Raw genomic sequence first — 21,705 nt, 5'->3', positions numbered from 1 at the left:
ATTCCTATAATGTTGTCCTGGTTTGAGCAGTACCAGTTATTTTTCTCCTTCTTGGTAGCTGGTGCAGTGCTGTGTTTTGATTTTTGGGCTGAGAATGGTTGCTGATAGCAAGTATGTTTTGAGTTACTGCTCAAATGTTTGGTTTGTCCAAGGCCTTTTCTGAGCTCATGCTCTGCCAGGGAGGAGGGGAGGCCGGGAGGAAGGAGAGACAGGACACCTGACCCAGGCTAGCCAAAGAGGTATTCCATACCATAGCACATCATACCCAGGATGTAACCGGGAGAGAGCCGGAAGGGCTGGAGCTGTGGGGGGATGGAGGAGGTATCGGTCAGTGCTCGGTTGGGCAGAGTGGAGTGAGTTATGGGTCAGTGGCTGGTGAGGTGTTGTATTCTCTTCACTTGCTATTGGCTGTATCATTATTATTTGTAGTAGTAGTAATGGCAGTAGTGATTTGTGTTGTGCCTCAGCTATTAAACTGTGCTTATCTGAATCCGTGGGGGCTACATTCTTTGGATTCTCCTTCCTAACTCTACGGGAGTTGGGAGAGCAAAGGGGGAGGGGGGGGAGTGAGTGAACGAGCTGTGTGTGGATTTGGTTTAAACCACAACAAATGTGATTATAGCTACTGACACATGAAGAAAATACTTTAATTTTTTAAAACATTTACGGAAAATATGTTCAAATGCTTTCCTAAATTAAGGTTAGAAATTATAGATATTCTTGTCTAGGATGAATTTATGAACCATTGAGACTATTCTCCAAAACTGCCAGAAACAGATGCTCCTTTTTGACAGTGTTTTGCCTGGCAATTATGTTATTAATTCAGCTATTTCAAATACAATAGTTATTTTCAAAGTTATAAGAGCCTTTGTCTTCTGTGTTTGATCCAAAGAAGCCATACTAAAACCAAATATCTTTAGTTAATTCAGAGGAAATTGAAAACTCTGTGGTGCAATCCTTGAAGTCAACATGGCTAAATAAGCTCATATCTTCAGCCACTGGTGAAAAGAAGCCTGCAAGTTAAACTGATAGCAGAAAGTCTACTGCAGCTTTCATGTCAAGATTGTAGTGGGAAAGGATGAAATTACTCTGCGGCTACAAATATCAGCCAATGTTAATTTACAGAGTCTCTGGTCTGACAGAAAGTTAGATAGAGAGGACATCTTACGAAGGAAAATATTTGCATGCTCAAAGTAGAATATGTTACTGAAAAACAAGAAGCTTTTGGTTTGAAGCATTTTTCCCCAGTGAGGAAGGCAGCAGTTGAACAAAAACAAAAAAAAATCTAGATGCCACAATTTATTTAGTAACATTTAAAAAAAACCAAAAAACCTCCCCAACAAGCCAAAAGCTCTCAAAAACATGTCTGAATATTCTGAACTCACAAACTCCCCACCACTTCATTACTCTGAATCTAGCAGCAGTAAATGTTTTCATTAGCTTGTACAATGGTTTGGCTTTCAACAGTCAGCTTAAAGCTCAACATTTGATATTTCAGATGCTTAAACAGAATCGTATCTGTCCAAACCTGATTTGGTCTCTGGTGAATGCCTAGTGTGATCGTGAATTAACTCTTTTAACTTAAAAGTTATGGTCATAAGATTTAATATTGAATGTAATATTCACAGCACTAACATTGGTCATTGTACAAAAAACAAACCAACAAATGAGGCCCATATGTCTTCTTTTAGATGAGGTATAAACCCAACAGTAGCTGCATATTTAAATTTTTTGTTAGAAAGCAATTACAATCAAATAGAAAAATGTGAATATTTGTCTAACCAAAAAAGGGAGCAACTCTGTCAGATCACACAGTTGTTAATTGCTTTGAAGATGTGATCCTACCCTGACTAAAGAGATATAGAAGAGTTCTGATGATGAAGGTTCCCTATTCAATCCTGCCACTTAACAGGCTAGTATGTCTTGTTTCAGAAACTGCTTTTGCCTCCCACTGTACTTTCTCATGAGCATTCTGTGGAACTTCTACTACGAGAAAGAAAATCAATCTCCATTTTAATCAGATCAGAATATTTTCTGTGGGAGATTACTAAACTCAGTTCTCACAGTTGTGCTCCTATAGTGGGTTTAACAGAGAAAAAGAGAATTCAGTGCTGCAAGTTAAAAGGCATTTGCAGTCTTCAAAATCATAGGATCACAGAATAGTTAGGGTTGGAAACAACCTTAAGATCGTCTAGTTCCAACCCCCCTGCCATGGGCAGGGACACCTCACACTAAACCATATCACTACCCAAGACTTCATCCAACCTGGCCTTGAACACCGTCAGGGATGGAGCATTCACAGCCTCCCCAGGAAACCCATTGCAGTGCCTCACCACTCTAACAGTAAAGAATTTCTTCCTTATATCCAATCCAAACTTCCGTGTTTAAGTTAGAACCCATTACCCCTTGTCCTACCACTACGGTCCCTAATGAAGAGTCTGTCCCTAGCATCCATATAAGCCCCCTTCAGATACTGGAAGGCTGCTAGGAGGTGTCCATGCAGCCTTCTTTTCTCCAGGCTGAACAGCCCCAACTTTCTCAGCCTGTCTTCATATGGGAAGTGCTCCAGGCCCCTGATCATCCTTATTGCCTTCCTCTGGGGGCACTATGTCCTTCTTATGTTGAGGACACCAGAACTGTGGACAATATTCCAAGTGAAATCTCAGAAGAGCAGAGTAGAGGGGCAGGATCGCCTCCTTCAACCTACTACTCTTTTGATGCAGCCCAGGATATGGTTAGTTTCTAAGCTGCAAGCACACTGAAGCTGACCCATGTTAAGTTTCTTACTGACCAACACCCCCAAGTCCTTCTCTGCAGAGCTGGTCTGAATCTCTTCTCTGCCCAACCTGTAGCTGTGCCTGGGATTGCTCTGACCCAGGTGTAGGACCTTGTACTTGACTTGGTTGAACCTCCTAAAGTTGTCACTGGCCCACTTGTCAAGCTGTGAATTGTCAAGTGTCATGGTCCTTCTGGATGGCATTCCTTCCCTTCAGCATGTCATCCGAACCCCACAGCTTTGTGTCATTGGCAAACTTGCTGAGGGCACACTCAATCCCACTGTCTGTGTTACTGACAAAGATATTGAACAAGACCGGTTCCTACACCAACGCCTGAAGGACACCACTCATTACTGGTCTCCATCTGGACATTGAGCCGTTGACCACAACACTTTGAGTGCGACCATCCAGCCAGTTCTTTATCCACTGAGTGGTCCACCTATCAAATTGATGTCTCTCCAATTTACAGACAAGGATGTCATGTGGGACAGTGTCGAACACTTTGCACAAGTCCAGGTAGATGACGTCAACTGCTCCACCCCTGTCCATCACTTCTGCAGCCCCATCATAGAAGGCCATCAAATTGGTCAGGCAGGATTTTCCCCTAGTAAAGCCATGCTGGCTGTCACCAAGCACCTTGCTCTTTTTCATGTGCCTTAGCATGCCTTCCAGGAGAATCTGCTCCCAGATTTTGCCAGGCACAGAGGTGAGACTGACTGGTCTGTAATCCCCTGGGTCATCCATTTTCCCCTTCTTGAAAATGGGGGTTATATTTCCCTTTTTCCAGTCATCGGGAACTTCATCTGACTGCCATGATTTTTCAAATATGATGGACAGTGGCTCAGCAACTTCATTTGCCAGCTCCTTCAGGACCCGTGGATGGATTTCATCAGGTCCATGTATTTGTGCACATTCAGTATCCTAAGATGATCTTGAACCCGATCCTCTCTTACAGTGGGCCCAAGGGCTTCATTCTCACAGTCCCTGCATCTGCTTTCCAAGACTTGTCCGGCACGGTCAGAGCATTTGACAGTGAAGACTGAGGAAACCTCAGCCTTCTCCAAATCCAGAATAGTCAGTTCTCCTGTTTCATTTCAGAGACGGCCCACATTATCCCTAGTCTGTCTTTTGTTAGAAACATACCTGTAGAAGCCTAAATAATAGTCTGAAGCCATAAGTAATAGTCTGAAGACCCTCCTCAAAAGTTGATGAATACCACTGTAGACCAGTTTTCCCTGAACATAGCCCTAAAACATTTTCATATATGTATATTTACACACATAGGAAAATGCATTTTGTGTGTGTGTGTACATAAATATAAAATATACATATATTTAGACACATACAAAATATATAATGAAGATTGAGATTTCTTTTTCCATGTACAAAAAAATAAGGCCAAAATCTCAAAAAGAATATTGAAGAAATATCGATCTTTGGTATACAGTACTAAGTGAGAATATTGCCTGCAAGTGGTTCGTTCTTTAAGTTTACTCTTACTCACCAGTAACATATCTGATTAAGCATAATGTTTTCCCTGATAGCTGCACTCTTTTATAAAATGGAGGTTTACATTCATAAATTGACATAATTTAAAGTAATGTGTTAGGAATACAGAGTAACCTCATCCTTTTCTGAATCATTCAATTTTTCTGGAACTTCTTAAATTACCCTGGTTTCAGCTATAACAGAGTTAATTTTCTTCCTAGTATTTGGTAGAGTGCTGTGGTTTGGCTTTAGGTTGAGAACATGCTGATAACACACCGATGTTTCAGTTGTTGCTAAGTAATGCTTACCCTGATCAAGGACTTTTCAGTCTTTCATGCTCTGGCAGTGAGGAGGGGCACAAGAAGCTGTGAATAAGCAGAGAAAGGACACCTGACCCAAACTAGCCAAAGGGATATTCAATACCACAGCATGTCGTAGTCAGTATATAAACTGGGGGGTGTTACCTGGAAGGCCCACATCACTACTCAGGTTGGGCAGGGTATCAGTTGGCAGGTAGTGAGGAATTGTATTGTATATCACTTGGGTTTTCTGACTTTTCATTTTTCCTTTTTTGCTGTTTTTGTTGGTCCCTATTATTATCATCAGTATTGTTATTGTTGGTATTATTTTTATTGTCACTATATTTTACTTTAATTATTAAAACGTTCTTATCTCAACCTGTGGGTTTTACATTCTTCCAATTCTCCTCCTCATCCCACCTGCAGTGGGGAAAAGAGGCTGAGCAGGCTGCTGTATGGTACTGAGGTATCAGCTGGGCTTAAACCATGACATAATAATTTTCACATCTACCACATCCATAACTTTCTTTTATCCATTTCCTATGAGGGTATCTCTATAAAATCTATAGCATGAATCATCAAACTGTTATCAAACATTAGCCAAGATAGTAAACATAATCAGGCTGGCATCTCTTTCTTCAGGAGAGTGTCTAACAGCCCTTATTGCAATCTCAGAAACTCCTATTTTATTTTTCTCAATAGTAACAGAATTATTTATCTCTTTAACTGGCAGACACAGTGCTGAGCTCTGCTATTTTTCAAGTCACTATGGTTTAGACTGTATTCAAAATAATTTTTGTTTGTTTAAACTGTATTCAAATTTTTCTCAATGTCCCTTAGCAAAAATTTTTGCATCTCCTTGACACTTGTTGATTTGCTTTGTTTCCAAAACAAAGCACAAAATGCCTCATTGTTTATTAAAATTATTGTCAAATACCATTAATGGTATCATAGACATAAACAATACAGTGCTAAAGCGGTTAAGTGCGGCTCTTGCAACACATTTTGTGAGCTAGCATATACTTCTAATCCTATTTTTTCTATAGGGCTCTGATGCAAAAGAATAAAAAATACAGCAACTGTATAAATTCTGTTACATAATGGTAAAGGAATAGAATAAATATACACTGAATCTGACTGGCAGTATTCTTCCTGAGATGCTATGAATTTAACAAAAGTTTAAGTCTTAGCTCAAAACTAGTTTTTGTAACAATTAGTTTAGCTCAACTTATTTTTCATCCTTTGAAGTTACTCATTATTTCTGTACCACATCACATAAAAAAACCTCTAGGAAGACATATTCCAAACAATCAGCATCTGTCTTGTGGGAATTTACAAATACATTTTGTTGTGCTGCTACGGCTTTCTGTATCAGAGGGTTCTGGTGAATCCCACTATGCAGCTGTCACGCAACTTGGTGAGAAGGAATGGCAAAAAAGGCAGAGGTAAGCAACAGCCTGGCTTCAGCCCCACAACATGCCTGGTGATAATACTTTCAGTATTGTTCCATCTCCATGCACAAGGGCCATGACACAATATTGTAATTCTTCTCCTAGCAGACTGAAAACTGATAACCTAGCCCTGAGGCTTTAAAGATCAAAGAGAAAGAGATACTGAAAAGACAAACTAGAGCTAAATCAGACTGTAATTGCTATAAACCTGGCCTTCCAATCCTGCATACCTACATATTTTTACTTTCACTCATCGTGTGTCTGTTCATGAGTTTATATTGTTAAAATCTAACTTTGAAACAGAGACTGTCCATTTTCTGTTGTCTGCTGCATTGCTTAAATCTGTAAGAACAGCTCAGACCTCAGTATTAATCTATCAAATCACAATTAGCATGAAGCAAGCCATAATACTGACTCACTGGGGCTTTTATAACTTATAATTCATGCAGTCTCCAAAACTGAATAACCAGCACCTCTATCCTTTTATTTTGGAGAAACTGAAATTCATTTCACAGCAACTTCAATTCATAGCAAATTCATTTCAATTTATAGCAAACAAGCATTCTGGTATTAATCACAAAATTAATAGCTACTTCTTACAACACAGACAAAACACACTAACTACATCTGATTTTCACTGATAAGACTTCAAATGGGTTTCTAGTCCCAAGATTCACAACTAAGAAAAGTCTAGATCTGATTTTTGTACAGAAACAGTCCACTTGGTCACTCTAGTTGAATCACAGAAGTAATTTCTAAATTTTCCCCTTAAATAAGGACTTGAGTTAAATTTACTATCCTACTTCATTCCTACTAGGCTAGCAATGAGACAGTGCTCCCTGTACTGACATAAATCAGCTGAGGATGGTTTGAAAGGGAAGGCATGCAGAACTAAGCACCGGGTGACCATGCTGTCAGGAAGAGTTAGCTCTTGCTGAACAGATATAGGAAAAAAAAAGCTCCCATGGGAGAGCAGTCTTTGAACAGTCTTGAGGATAGACCTTCCATGTCCCCAAGGCCATTCTAAAAAGACACTTAAATGCAAGTTTTCTGCTCTGCCTACATTACTTCAGCTAACATTAACTTGCAACATGAGTGCTAGTGATTAAGCTTCCACAGTCATGCTCACCTGTAATTGTTTCATAAGAAGTACAACTAATGTGATTACAACTAACACCTCCTATTTAGAAAAGCTTGTCATAGCGACAAATGGCATACTGCAGCTGCAAACAGTGAATATATCTACCAACACCATTAAAATGGAAGTGGAGGAGCAAATTATGGAAACTGTGGAAAAAAAACACTGATCTCAACAGGCTGTCAAACCATGTTTTTCTTTTGGAAGCTGATAGTACACAGGAGTTAACGCAAATTTTTGAAACACAAAATTAGGTTTCATACTTTCCAGGACAATTTGAATGAAAAGGAGAGTAGCTAATTTGCCACAGTCGGAATTTTATCTAAACAGGAACAGCAATTTCCACAGTGCATTAGCATTTGAAAGAGCAGCCCTGATTCCCAGGAGTGCAATTCTGATTTTGAATTGGTATAAATTTAGTGAAATCACCAGATTAACAGAATAGTTACTGTAATTCAACAAATTTATCCTTGGATCATAGAATGCATAGTCTAAAAATATTATAAATTTGTGTATAATATATTGACCTTAAAATGCTACTGAAACTGGAAGAACTATTGGATCATACTTTCCTGAATACATCTAATTTTATTTGCTTTCTATTCAGCTTAGAAAGATGCTATTTCAACCAGTACATCGCATTTCAGCAAAGTATTAGTAACACAAATAGAAACATAACACTAATTGACAGATGCAGAATCACCCAGAAGGCCACAATTCAAGGCCACACTGCAGAATGTGACTTAGGACATCCAGGATGGTACTGGGCATCACAATAAGGTACAAGCAGAGAGGACACTGAGGAAGCTTAATCTGGGGTACAATATACTGTTATGTGACAAAACTCAATGTCATTGGTAGGAAGATTAAGCTGGCAAGGACACCAGGATGTCTGACTTGCTGACCCTGACTGAAGTCAGGGCTCCTGCAAAGTTCCTTAGTACAGTAGAGAACCCTTGCTTATGCTTACATGAAAACTAGGGGAGACTCTTCAGTCCTACAGTACTACCTCATAACCTGCCCACCTATATATTGGTGAAAACCTAAAGGTTAAAGTTCTCCGTAAATCAGTTGCAGTCAGACAAGCACAAAGAGCAGTTCATGTTCTGTGCCTGCCTCCAGACCTAACACACACCAAGGGAAATGCTCTTTTTTCTGCCACCCTCAGAGCCCCCTCCCCAAACCCACATGGCAATTCTGGAAATAATGTAATTCTGCAGCACACAACAAATAGGGTAAATTACCACCCTGCAATTCCTGAGTTACTTCAGAAAAAATGCTGAGGGGAAATAATGCTCCTCCCTGCTGCCAGCAGTGCCATCTCATCCCAGAGGATCCTGTGCAATTGCAGGGATTTCACTGTGCTGCATATGCTCATCATGGCAATCACAGCCCCAGACATAGACACACACGCACTTTGCAAACATAGGAAGCACTGTAATATATTTCTGTCTCTCACCTGCTTCACTGCAAAGTCAGCCATCTTATTGTAAACTGCAAAGTAATGGATTATCTTCCATTTTGTTTCTTCTGCCGAGCTGTGGGGGCATTACCTTCAACTTATCTAAAATCATTATTGATAAGGATCCAGAAAGCATTCTATTATAAAGTGGAAAGAATATTATACACAGAAAACTGTGTAAAGATAATACTTACACTTGAAGCTTTAATTTGCCTTTAATCTATCCTATATTCATTTTTTATGCTTATCTGTTAAGTTGCCTGTCTTTCTACTGTAACAGAAAACAAAGGAAAAAGAAGAGCCACAGAAAAATCACTTCTGCTCTCCATAATGGAGCAAAGTGAAAGTAACTCACTTAAATCGATACGGTTATAGTACTGTACAACAAGCTTCAGATTAGAATCAGATTATTGCATCTTTTGATGTCTTGCAGCTTCAGGAGTTAAATGATGGAATAAAAGCCTTCAGTCTGAAGCCTTAGAAGTTGGTCTTTTCTTCTGAAAATGTGTTACTTTAATTTAGTAAGATCACAGTTTTAAAAACAGGAATCCAATTGTGTTAATATTCAGGAGATGCAAACAATGTTTTGCATGTGCAAAGCAGAGCATTGTCTGTATCAGCACTTGCAAATCCAATGCGAAAGTTCACAGTCACAAAGAAACATTAAAAATTTCTTAGCTCACACAATATTTAATTTAATTCTTCAAAATGTATATACACATTTAACAATTTGGAGTATTCAACAAAAAAAAACACCAAAAAACAATCATAAAACATTATGTAATTTTTATAAATCTATCTAATCAGGAAAAGAAACCCAAGTTTTCTCCTCAGGGATATGTCATGCTGACCTCAAACTTGATTTCCCAAATTTTGCAGAATTGTCTGTCAATGGTCATAGCATACAAATTTCTGATTAGTAAGTTCAATTACAGAGCAGATGATTTTATAATGCTGCAAACGAAATTGCCGGCACAGTAATGCATTATGAGTAACACAACGTGAGTAATGTATCATTCAGCTCTGAGATTCGATGTTGTCTCTGTTAAGAAATAAACCAAAGATTGCTAAACTTATTATAATTCATTAGGTCTCTTTTCCCACATCACACAAATACTTCTGAGGACTTTTTGACTAAGTTTATACCAAATATAATCTACCCTTTTGTTACCTTGAGAACTGCATTGTTTGCTTTTCTGTTTCACATTCTCAGAAATGGCTGGTGATGGTGATACTGGAGTGCATCCAAAGTATATACAGATTGCCCAGAAAGAGTGCAAATTCAACAGTTATAGTTTCTTTAGCCATTCTTTATAGATATACATGCCAGTATAATAAAACTGAATAAGCTATTATTGTCTGTCGTAAGTCTAATGGATCTTTCACACATACAAGGAGGCAGGTAAGCACTACTGTTTAACATTTTGATTTGAACAGGCAGACAAGCAGAAAAAAGTTGCCAGAAGAGATAAAGAGAGAAAGGCAAACAGAAGAGAAACCACTGGAAAAAAAATTCTAGAAACTAGTGAGTTTAGTCATTTAAAAAAGATAGACAAGCTTGATGGAGGAAAAGTTGCATATGTCTGGTTTGTAGGACAGATTTTCAAAAAAACACAGCCTCCTTTGGGAATTGCTAGGGTTAGAATCAATCTGTTATTTTTTATATCAAGGTGGACATTAATGGACTATCAAGATTGACATTGTAGCCTAGTGTCTCTGAATGTCTACCGTTCAAGCAGTATGGGTTTTCAAAAGCTGTAGCAAAAATATTAACATATAGAGAAATTGAGAAGCTGATTAAGCATCCACATAGACATAAGCAGACGCCTATTTATTGCAATAGTGAAAGTCAGTAGTCACAGGCAAAGTCATTAGGAAAAAGTTCTTGTAAAGTAGCAAGACTGTTCTTGAAGCTACATTCTCAACACCAACACTTACAACCCCAAAAAGTGAGCTACCTTTTCTAACCTGCACATGCAAAACCTCCCACCTATAAAATGGCACATTATGGTTTTAAACCAGTGTTCCCTTTAGATAGCCTGTAGAGGAAATTATTTTTGGAGAACCATCCAGTTAAATCCCATTTGTTCTACATCTGAAAGGAAGATGAAGTAAATACATTCTGTCTCTCACTACTTTAATAAGACTATCTTTGGGATAATCTGGATTCAGCCTAACCCTTTTGACTGTACTTTACAGCAATTGCCTTTAGTGACTTCCAAGATTTCAAACGCCTATGCAGCTTCAACCCCATGCTTGATACTTAGACTATGAAGGATCATTCTGAATCTGAGAGTCGACAATCCTCAAGAAACCTAAGGTACTTAGCAAGTATGCACACCGTACATGTATATGGTAGTGTCGGTCATGAGATGTTGAATCTTTCATAATTCTGTAGGGTGTAAAGTGAACATTTGTGGGCTGGGACAGAGGTAGAGGATTACAAAGAAGGTTCCTCGCTGAGAAAAGTGGGATATGGTCGTTGGAGGTTTTTAAATAGCTTTACAAATTACATTGCTATCATACTAGCAGGATTTTTCTTCAAATACTGGCAACTAAAATGTGCCCAATTTTATTTCAAATAAAGAAGAGGATAATAATTTTGGATGTTGTGAAATTTAAGTGAACACTGTAAGTTGTAGCCCTCAAGATAATTTCAGTGAAGTACTTTGGCTGTCAGAGTTCTCAACAGGCCTGCTACTCTCTCTCCTGCCAGTGGTAAATTTAAAGTATTGATAGACACAAAGACAGAGCTTAAATTCCTCCATCCTCTTCACACTGAAGGCTCTCTTGGGTCCACTACTGAAAGAATGTACTTGCATCAGCATAATAATTCTGTTACAGATTCCAGGTATCAGTGTTGGTATGTTAATAAATCCACTACTTGGTGGGTTTTTTTTGGTGCTTGAATTTTTCAGGTAAGATGGCCTCCATTTCAAAACACAATGGCAGACCAAAAAAAAAAAAAGCAGCAAGATGTTGGGTGGACCAATTTGACACAGGCAAACCCTTGCTCATGCTTTTGAAAGCTGCAATCTGAATGTCTTAAACTGAAGCAAAGCAGACTTTTTCAAAAGTATGCTTTTTGGATTTAATCAGGACCTCAGAAAATTACCATACTGGGGTTCTGCAAATCAAATATAGCATCTTCTGAACATAGCATCCAAGTGTCCTTCCTGACACACCTCACTCTTTCAACTCTTAAGACACTCTAGCTTGTAAGGAATATTTACTGCAGCGTTCTGTAAGTTACAATGCTGCTTAGGATAGTATTCAATTTATACATTTCAATAGGTAAAGTCCATTTGTATTGTGGGCACGACAACCCACAGATCAGTTTACTTTCTCAATGGAGAATCCTGACATTTATACACTGAATAGAAAACTAAACCAAACTGTGGGTACGTGATGGCAGCAAGAGTAAGCACACTCATTTTTGTTCACCTATTTTGCTTGATAACCACAAAGTGAAACCACAACACCAAAGAATTCCATGCAAACTGGCTACTGGAGGACCAGGACATTCACTGGGCAAGTGGCCTGGAAGGATGGACAATTCAGGAGAGACGTGCTCAGCTCTCCTGTAATCAGACCTCCCCACAGAACCAAAGCATGCCCAACTCTTCAATTTTATTCCTTTTTCCTCCTCTCTTTCTTGCAATCAGTACAATTTGGTGGGATATTTCTGTTCCTGAACAAGTATACTGCAAGGCTTCCCTGTTTACCTGGAATTTTAGTAAGGTAACATGGGAACAACTTCATCCTTAGCTCTAATTCCAGATGACATACATATGTATATATTTGCTGTTAAGGCATTACTGACAAACACAGCATATAAAGAAACACAAGTACAAGACATACCAGTAGTGATATGTCCATCAGGTATGAACAATGGAAAAAAATAAATAAAAAAAAAAGGTACTGTAGTACCTTTTAAAGGTATATTTATACCCTCCTAAATGAGCAGGCCTCCCAGATGAGGAGGTAATTTCTAATGCATAACCTAACTGCCTGTTGTGCAAGACAGTATTCCTCCAGATGCTGATCTGGGGGCTGTGTGACATTAACTCTCCAAGAAGTGGCAACTGGCACACATACATGATGTCTATTGGTAGCAGTTTCTCAGCACTACAGCATATGCATTCCTCACTTACATGCCTGCAACTGTTGAAGCAGTCATCTCACCTCCTTTAAGATACCATGGACTACCCCCCAATGCAGTCTTTCCATGACTCACAGAGGAACCTGTCCTGCTGTTTCTTCCTGCAAAAACCCATACCTATATACTTCTTTGCACCCTCTTACACTTGAGAGGTTAGCACATCAACAAGCTACGTAATGGGTTTAAACATTGTAATTGAGGTGCAATTATTCTAAGAAATTCTGACAAAGTAGAAATCCTGTACAGTACCCAAGCAATAGCTTGAAATAAAAATATCTATATAGCTATGTCTCTATCTCACATCTAGACTTTAAAATAAAACCCAAACCACCTATTTGACAAATGCTAACACAAACTAAGAAAAACACATATGAGAAACACATATGTATATGCTGCTTTGGTAGTTATTGAATGCTTACACTCAATCAGAGTTTCATGAGGCTTCGAGACAGAAATTTCCTTGCTCTTTATTTTTCCCCTTAAAAATAAATCACTGTATCTGAACATTGGAATTGTGGTCTATTGTGAGCTGAACTGAAATTATGTCATAGATTCAGCACATAGTTGAAAAGCGGAAAGCTGCTGCTATCTTTGTGAGCTAGTTGAAAAGTGAAAACAGATTAGAAAAAATAAGTTCTTCAATAGGCAGCAACATTGCTTTCACACCAGATTTGATGAATAAGTCCTCCCGGCGGCACTAACACCTGATACGCACATTGCATGGATTAGCAAATTTTAGTCCAGGCAGAAGAAAAAACACTATTTTTTTTTTTCCTTCCAGTAACTGCTGCAGGTATATTATCTAATGAAAACGCAAGATTTCTCTAAGGAATGTGACATTTGTTTGGTGTTTTCATCAAACAATTATATGTTGTTCATCCACTATCTGAGAAGCACTGAGGCATATCTAGACCTGATTACATTTATTCTTAGCTTCAGATCAGACTACCCCACTAGGGCAGCAAGCAGTTTCTCATCTCTGCCTTCCTAGAACCTCAGTGCAAGCATATACAAAAGAGGGTTTCTAATAACAATACAGCCACATTTGTTTAATATCTTGATCATCCTAAATCAGAGTATCTTTCTGATCCTATGATTAATGAAGCCTTTTGGAGTGTTTCAAATTAAAGGATAAATTTTCAAAAACATGTAAGAGGGATTTGCTGATTGTCTTTTATTCAGAACAGTAGAAAGTAAACAGCTCAATTCCCATACACTGCTCTGAAATGTACCCTTTCTAATACTGTATTTTCAAAAGGCGTCAGATTTTTCAATAACTAAGAAGACTTTAAGAACGACAGTACCATTTCCATTGATGTATATGTCAGCTAATGCTACTTCCAGGAAAATATTAGGACTGCAGAAAATAGAACAGCTCAAAGGCTTTCATGGGAGAAAACTACGTAGTACTCCTATAGTTGCGTCACTTGAGCTGCAAAGCTGTCCCAGTTTCAGCTGGGATAGAGTTAATTTTCTTCCTACTAGCTGGTGCAGTGCTGTGTTTTGGCTTTAGTCTGAGAACAATATTGATAACACACCAATGCTTTAGTTGCTGCTCAGTCGCACCTACTCCGATCAAGGACTTTTCAGCTTTCTGCTCTGCCAGTGAGGAGGGTCACAGGAAGCTGGGAGGGACCAGAGACAGGACACCCGACTCAAATTAGCAAGGGATTATTCCACACCACAGCATGTCATGCCCCGTATATAAACAGGGGCGTTACCCAGAAGAGCAGAAAACTGCTTGGGTTGGACTGGATATTGGTTGGCAGGTGGTGAGCAATTGTATTGTGCATGATTTGTGTTTACAGTTGTTTCTTCTCTTTTCTCCTTTTGGTCTTATATTTTCTTCCCTTGTTATTTCCCTTACAATTATCATTATTATTAGTAGTAGCATATTATTCTTTAGTTATTAAACTGTTCCTATCTCAATGCATGGGTTTTATATTCCTTTGATTCTCCTCCCTATCTCACCCAGGGAGAGGGGAAGAGAAAGGTCTGCAAGCAGCTGCATGGAACTTAGTTACTGTCTGAGTTTAAACCATGACAAAAGCGTATATCCTTCCTCACCACTTCATATACCAGGCTCTTCCCCACAACATACAGAACAGGCCATGGGACTATGTGAAAAGTGGTCATGCAACAAACAGCACTTTTGCATACCAGTGTCCACTGAATACTTTAACTTTTAGAGAATTTTTGTATGAGATGCAGAAAAAATATTAATTCAGCAGAAAGACTCAGAGACTCAGGAAGTAAACAAGGATTAGAGTTATTGTGAGGAAGAAGTCAAGCGGTACTTGATGAACACAAGGAAGGTTAACATCCAATGTATTCCTTGCAAATGTGAAGGGAAACAAAATCTTCCCCAGTTGTCTGGGAATTTTCTTATGTGCTAAGGGCACATGGTCCTTTAACAGTTCTGAGTTCTGAGAAACATGGTAGTTAATGTAAGTGCATAAGGGAAATCAAAATCTCAATTTCTTTTTGGATATGCAATAAACTACACATTTGTCTCCCTGATGATTTTTATCATTAATAATGTAATTTTACAAACTAAATATCAGAAAGCGTAAACAAGTTGTTAGATACTTGAGAGTTATTCTTCCCATTGCAGCAGGACTTTTCTACTCTGCAAGGAGTTTTTACAAATTATCTCTGAGAGACAGAGAAGGATATATGGAATTCCCTCTCTCATATCCTTTATGAAATACATATTTCTTATTTAATTAAAAGATTATCTAAGATTATTTTTTATTCATCTGGTAAAATGGCAAAGACTGATTAGAACAACCAAGATTTGGAAGCCCATTAGAAAATAATCATTCTCAGCAGCTAAAGTAACAAACATGAACTGAATATTAGGGCATTATCTCTTCCAGGTCAAAAGAAATTTCAACTCTCTACTTTAAAAAAAAAAAGACAACATTAAAAAACAACCAACCAAAAAAACCAACCAAACAAAAAAAGGCAAAATAAAGCCCCAAAGACCAACAACAAAAAAAACCCCACACCAACAACAAAAGAACATGTATCTGGCAAAAGTACTTACTACAATGTCTTCGGGAAAAGTATCCAGACTGAAAGAGCCATCATCAAACATCACTTCATAGAAAAGTTGAGATGTCACTCTTTTGACTCTGCAACTATAGTATCTTGTATTCCTGTGTTTCGTGATGACTGTCTGCCCAACTCTAATGCCTTTCTCACATGCTTTAGCTCTCTTGAAAAAAAAATGAAGAATTTAAAAGAAAAAGTAATTTTTAAATATGAGGTTATTCATCTGAAATTTATCAGTGTCAAAACAGAATTTATAACACTACTCAATGTAAAAACTTGAAATGCAAAACTGCATTTTCCTTCCAAATGCAAATTCCTTCCAATTGTGATCACACAAATTTGTTTTACATGGAGAGTTTCTCCATTTTATGAGAAAACAAATGGCATTTGAAGATCAGCAAATCACAGCACTCAAAAATATTTTTGCAGCTGATGAATGTTAAATCTCAGCTCCCAGCTAATGTACCCCCAAGGGAATTAAAAAGCAGCCTTCTTCACCAGGAAAAATAACATCAAGAGCTTCTCATCCTAGTAACACAAGGAAAGCACTTCTTTCTTATGATCCTGGCTGTCTACTTATTACCTCACATATGTCCATTTGTTTATTGAAAAGTGAGTTATTGTGGGTTTGGTGAGATCTGATCCGTTGAACTTTTAATGCTACTAAGAGGGTCAACTACACTAGCATATATTAAGCATTTTTTTTAATTTAGAATAAATTAATATAATGAATAAAAAAATAATCTAAACATTTACATATTTCTAAATTTATATTTATTTTATATATAAACATCATGAAATACTTCACTACATATGCCAAAGTAATTACTCAATTAGCACTGCTTCAAACCTCAATAGGCAGTAAATTCTTCAATCAATATAGTGATCTTAAAAAGCATCTGTGAAAAGCTGGCAAATGCTAGTTGTATAATTTTTAGCATTAATATCAAAGGAAGAAACAATGACAGCTTTTATTAAGGTTCCAAGCATTAATAGTAATGTCAATGCTTCTGCGGCAGAGAAAAAACATCCTAAACTTGAACACTTCTGGTTTTAGTCACTACTGTGTATCTTTCTTTGACCAGTTTCTGGGATTTAGAGTTTTTAAACCTCTTTGCTCCCTCAAACTAAGGGCAAAGTACAAATATTCTGTACCATTTCTGGAGGCAGTGCGCTAAATCTCTGTGTGTCAGAGCTCTGCCTGACATACGCATTTGGAGGATTTAGCTGAGGTCACCTCAGATAGTAAAACCCAGTGATGCTCCTAAAACATCCTCAAATCTAGGTAGAAATAATGTTCTGAGCATACTCAGAAATTATTTAACCATTTATATGTACAACAAAATTGTTTCTTCTTCTTTTCACTTCTCTAGAGTTAGACTGAGTAATATAATTAACTATGTAAATAACACTTTACTGATATTATCATAGGAGTATAGAACTTTCTACACAATCTTGAAACAAATATCAGTATGCATGTTAATTTAACTTTCCATTATTTACTTCAGTCTATTCTGTTATTTGGGCAGAAAGGGAAGGAGGGATAAGAAGAAAACTGGAGAGTATGAACTAATTTACCTATATGAGATAATAAAGAAAAAATATATATTACAGAAGATGAAGGAGAAGTAGTTCTATTACAAGGCTTAAATGTCTCTTCAGAGATGGTGGAAGGCAAAATATACTTTAAGAGACAATACAGGCTTATTTAATGATAAAATTCTCAGAGAAGTGCCATTGCTCATTAGAAGAAATAATAAAGAACAGAAATGCAACCTAGTTCAAGGAGATTATTTTTTTCTGTTATCTCGGTAGGACTCTTGATTTATTTCTCACAAAAATATTGACAGGTAGACTCTGTAACTGATTGCATGTCCCAGAAAACATTTCCTGCCAGAAAATCTGAAGAATTTATTGATGTTAAGAATGTAATTTTTTATCAGTAAGGACAGTTGTTACGTCAGGGAGTCTATCAGATTAAAGAAACAGCTCTGGTAGTCATCAGCTTGTTGAGAAAGCTGTGGTTTAAAAAGCATGATTTTCGTTTAACAGCAGAGGAAGACAAGGATGAAGGAGTATAATGGCAGAAATAAAAAACCAACAAGATACAAAGAAAAATAGCTAACCTCCCCTTCTGTGTGCAAAAGTCAATAAGATAAGAGGGAAAATCTTCCTCCTTCATTTTCTGTATGACAGGACACAAAAATCTTGTTAAATATTAAATAAAATATAGGGAATCATATAGCCATTCTATAATAGTTAGGGTTGGAAAGGACCTTATGATCATCTACTTGCAACCTCTTTGCTATCGTCAGGAACACCACACACTAAACCACATCACTAAAGACTCCGTCCAACCTGGCCTTGAACACTGCCTAAAATAAACCCTATAAACTATGGTATATGAAATAGTAATAACCACCGTGAAATAGGTATCTGATGTATATCTAAATATATAGCAACTTTCTCACTAGAATTTTTAATGAAGGATCCTCAGAATTCTGAAACCTACTTTATAAAGGAACATAACTCTCATCATCATTTTAAGCTTACTTCTCAGAACTCAATTTTGGCATAGAAATTATGCATGACAATTCAAAACTATGTTGGCTTATGATTTTTGGGTAATATGTCCTTCCTAAGGCATGCCTTAGTCTCACTGAAATGTTAAGAGACAGTAGTTAGCAGAAATGTTAAGGGCAGTAGGTATCAGACAGTGGCAAGCAATGACACTCATTCCATTACTCAGGTGTTCAGCAGAAAAAGGATCTGCAGCTTTCATTTGAAATCATTGCTTTGTTCCCTGTGCAACAGTGCTAAGAAATGGCCAATAACAGAAGAAGATAATTTGAAATAGCTCAAAAGGCAGCAACAGCAGGTTTCTGCAACTCCTATCCACTGGGTTTTTACAACTATCTTTGCCCCTTCTAAAGACAGTCTTCAAAATGCATGTAACTGGGGCTGCCTAGGTGGCCTTTTCTGATCACACTTTCCAAATGACACATCACCTGAGTGCATGTTTGCCTCCAGCTGGCTTTCTCTGACCCTCAGTGCTGTCTTTGCTAATCTTGTATGGATCCTATGGGGATTTTTCTTTCCTGTCAGTATAAATTCATATAACTTCTTTTTCTTATTTTTTCTTATTTCCTTGTGTACAAAAGAGATTTTTTTTAATCAAAACATATTCATCTGCAGCACCTAAAGGTGTGAGGGATATGTTTCATGCCTAGAGACAAGCACAGTCAAAGAGAAAAAATAAAAAAATCAAAACAACCTACTGCCTGGAAGTAGTAAATCACAGAGCTTTCCTTGCATATTGACACTCCAGTTTACATAACAAATTAACATAGGTCATGACAGGAATAATCAAAAACATTCTGTACAAAATAACTATTCTGCTAGCAGATTTTTGTGTTATTTCTAAAGCTGTGCCTTCAGCAAATACAAGAGTCATGCTTAGTTTTGAGCCTGTGGACCTGTAAAGAACCTATTTTTGAAAAGTAGTATCAACATCTAAAAAGTCCAGTTCTTGGTACTTGTACATTTACTTCCTTTGGCAGCACTATATGGATGCAAGGATTATGCTTTCCTTTTTGATTGCCTTTTTCATGATTTTTTAAATCAGAAGACCTGCCAGTGTTTTCCATGGTTGAAGTTAAAAGATAGTTTAGGAAACAATCCAAAAGACAATACAGAATCTGATCCTAAGTGAAAAATATATTCAGCAATGCACTTGCAAAAGTATACTGCTCAGTAATTTGAACACAGTTTGCTTGAGATGACAGCCCTAAATAATTTGGATGCATGCTTCACCTCATCATTGTAATAAACCCTTGCCTAATGTAAAGCGATACACTTGTAATGAAAGTAATGACAGGACAAGGGGTAATGGCTTTAAACTGAGTGTTGATTTAGATTGGACATTAGGAAGAAGTTCTTCGCAATGAGGGTGGTGAGACACTGAAACAGGTTGCTCAGAGGAACTGTGGATGCCCCATACTTAAAAGTGTTTTAAGGCCCTGGAAAGTGTCCTGGCCCATGGCAGTGAGGTTGGAACTAGATGATAACTATTCTATGATTCTAATAGTAGTAACAATACACATTTATTTGTACCTTTTTTATTGAGCATCCTCATTGATTTACATATTACAATACCACTATAGATATATGTTGTAATTTTTCCTAGTGCGCAGAAGCCATCCTTTGGTTGCTGAGTTTTGGGTTGCTAGATATTTTTTTTTTAAACTTGAAGAATGCAGCAATCCCAGGTATTCACTGAGCATTTAGGCACACTATCTAGAGGCTGTATTAGTGGAAAACCAGATAATTTAATTTTGCTTCCTTGAAATGAGGTGAAGTAAGTGTCCTTGCTTTATGTACAATGCTTTCAATTGCTAAAAAAAACAGAAGAGATTTTTTTTTCTTTTTTGCTGACAAGAAAATCTGATTCCTGTAAAAATTTGTAAGGTTACGAAAATATTTCATTCTGCACAATTCCCCTGTTCTGCATTCAAGCAAGGAAGTTAAAACAGAAACTAAAAAAGTTCATTACAAGTAAGATGTCTAATGGTGAAGTGCAATGTAATTTCTCCATGAAGAAATAGCTAATAGAAGAGAAATGCATTACAAGAAAACCAATGGCAAAAAAACTTCCAAAGGCTTAAAGATATGATTAGATTCTTTATCCAAAAGACAGAGTATAAAACCGAGCATATACAAACATAGGGCAATCTCACATGTCCCAGAAGAATATCCCAGAAAAAGATTCTTTAACAAAATATCTGATCTTTCCAATTTTTGGCCCAATGAGGAGTACAAAAGCATGTTTTTTCTTTCTCTTCTCCAAATCCAAATTTTATTTGAGCCATATGAAAATGTTGATACCACAGATTTTCAAAAAGGTTGGTGCTGAGTTTCAGGGAAGTATGTGCTCATTCAAGCTACTTTGAACATCCTTCACACAACCTCTAAAACAGTAGCCACACAAAGTCCTTTTTCTCCCTAGTTAGTGGCTGGTGTTTTTGTCTTTGACACTACTTAATATGGGAAGAAGAAAGCCAGTAAGAAAAAGAGGATTTGATTGGATTCTATATTACTGTATTACTAATGTGTTTTTTTCAGCTATGTGTTTTGTTTCTTACCATTCAAAATAATAATGGCTTCTTTTCTATTCCAGTTAAAGTGTACACTAAGAAAGTCTGCAGTTTTACATTAGGTTGAAAGTATGATTCTATTTCAGATTGAAATTCTGAATTTAAACAACCTACTGCTTTTCATTAGCATTTTGTAGGTTTTTCTATTAATAATTAATATGAATACAAAAATGCTAGGGAAAAAAAAGTCTCTCTAGGAGAGATATACCACTATATTAAGAGCTGTATCAATATAGAATAAAAAAATCCAAAACTTCAGCACATTTACCATTTAGCATAAAAGACGATAAAATGAAGAAAATCATGTGCATTGTTTAACAGCATAAGGGGACTCCAGTATCAAGAGACATATATTGGAGGAAGGTGGAAAACTTAAGTGGCTAAGAAAGTGGCCACAACATAGAGAAAAGAGTTTTACTGTTTAAACAAGTAAAAATAGGGCTGTTTCACTGTTTTAAACAGAACTGGTTCACTGTCCACTGTCAAAACTAGGTAAAACCAGATCCTGGTTGTGTTTGCAAAAAGTGTTAGGCATATTAAGTACCATTTCTCCCAGGTAACGGTAGAAGGAACAATCTTCAAGGTGTAATGGTTTGTTATGTATGGAAATATGATAGATGCAGATATTAGATCACATAGATCCCTTCTTCCATGTTCTACAGAAACACAGTTTAATTCTGCAATTGCATTTTTTAACAAACAAGGAAACAAATTCCTT

At 37.3% G+C, this 21,705-nt stretch overlaps 1 protein-coding gene across 2 annotated transcripts in view; it reads right to left on the bottom strand.

Annotated features, from left to right (window-relative positions):
• KDM4C (lysine demethylase 4C) overlaps nucleotides 1-21,705 on the bottom strand; it is a 265,851-nt gene that overhangs the window by 12,071 nt on the left and 232,075 nt on the right. The window contains exon 19 of one of the 2 annotated variants that reach the window (XM_034073180.1): nucleotides 15,827-15,997. The exons of the other annotated variant lie outside the window; for it this stretch is intronic. Coding sequence (XP_033929071.1) covers nucleotides 15,827-15,997 — 171 coding nt within the window. The remainder of the gene's footprint in view (nucleotides 1-15,826; nucleotides 15,998-21,705) is intronic. 2 annotated transcript variants of the gene reach the window in all.

The sequence above is a fragment of the Melopsittacus undulatus genome, chromosome Z, assembly GCF_012275295.1.
Source record: "Melopsittacus undulatus isolate bMelUnd1 chromosome Z, bMelUnd1.mat.Z, whole genome shotgun sequence".
NCBI classification, from domain to species: domain Eukaryota; kingdom Metazoa; phylum Chordata; class Aves; order Psittaciformes; family Psittaculidae; genus Melopsittacus; species Melopsittacus undulatus.
The sequence above is the reverse complement of the archived record's forward strand: the minus strand, read 5'-3'. Positions and strand labels throughout refer to the sequence as shown.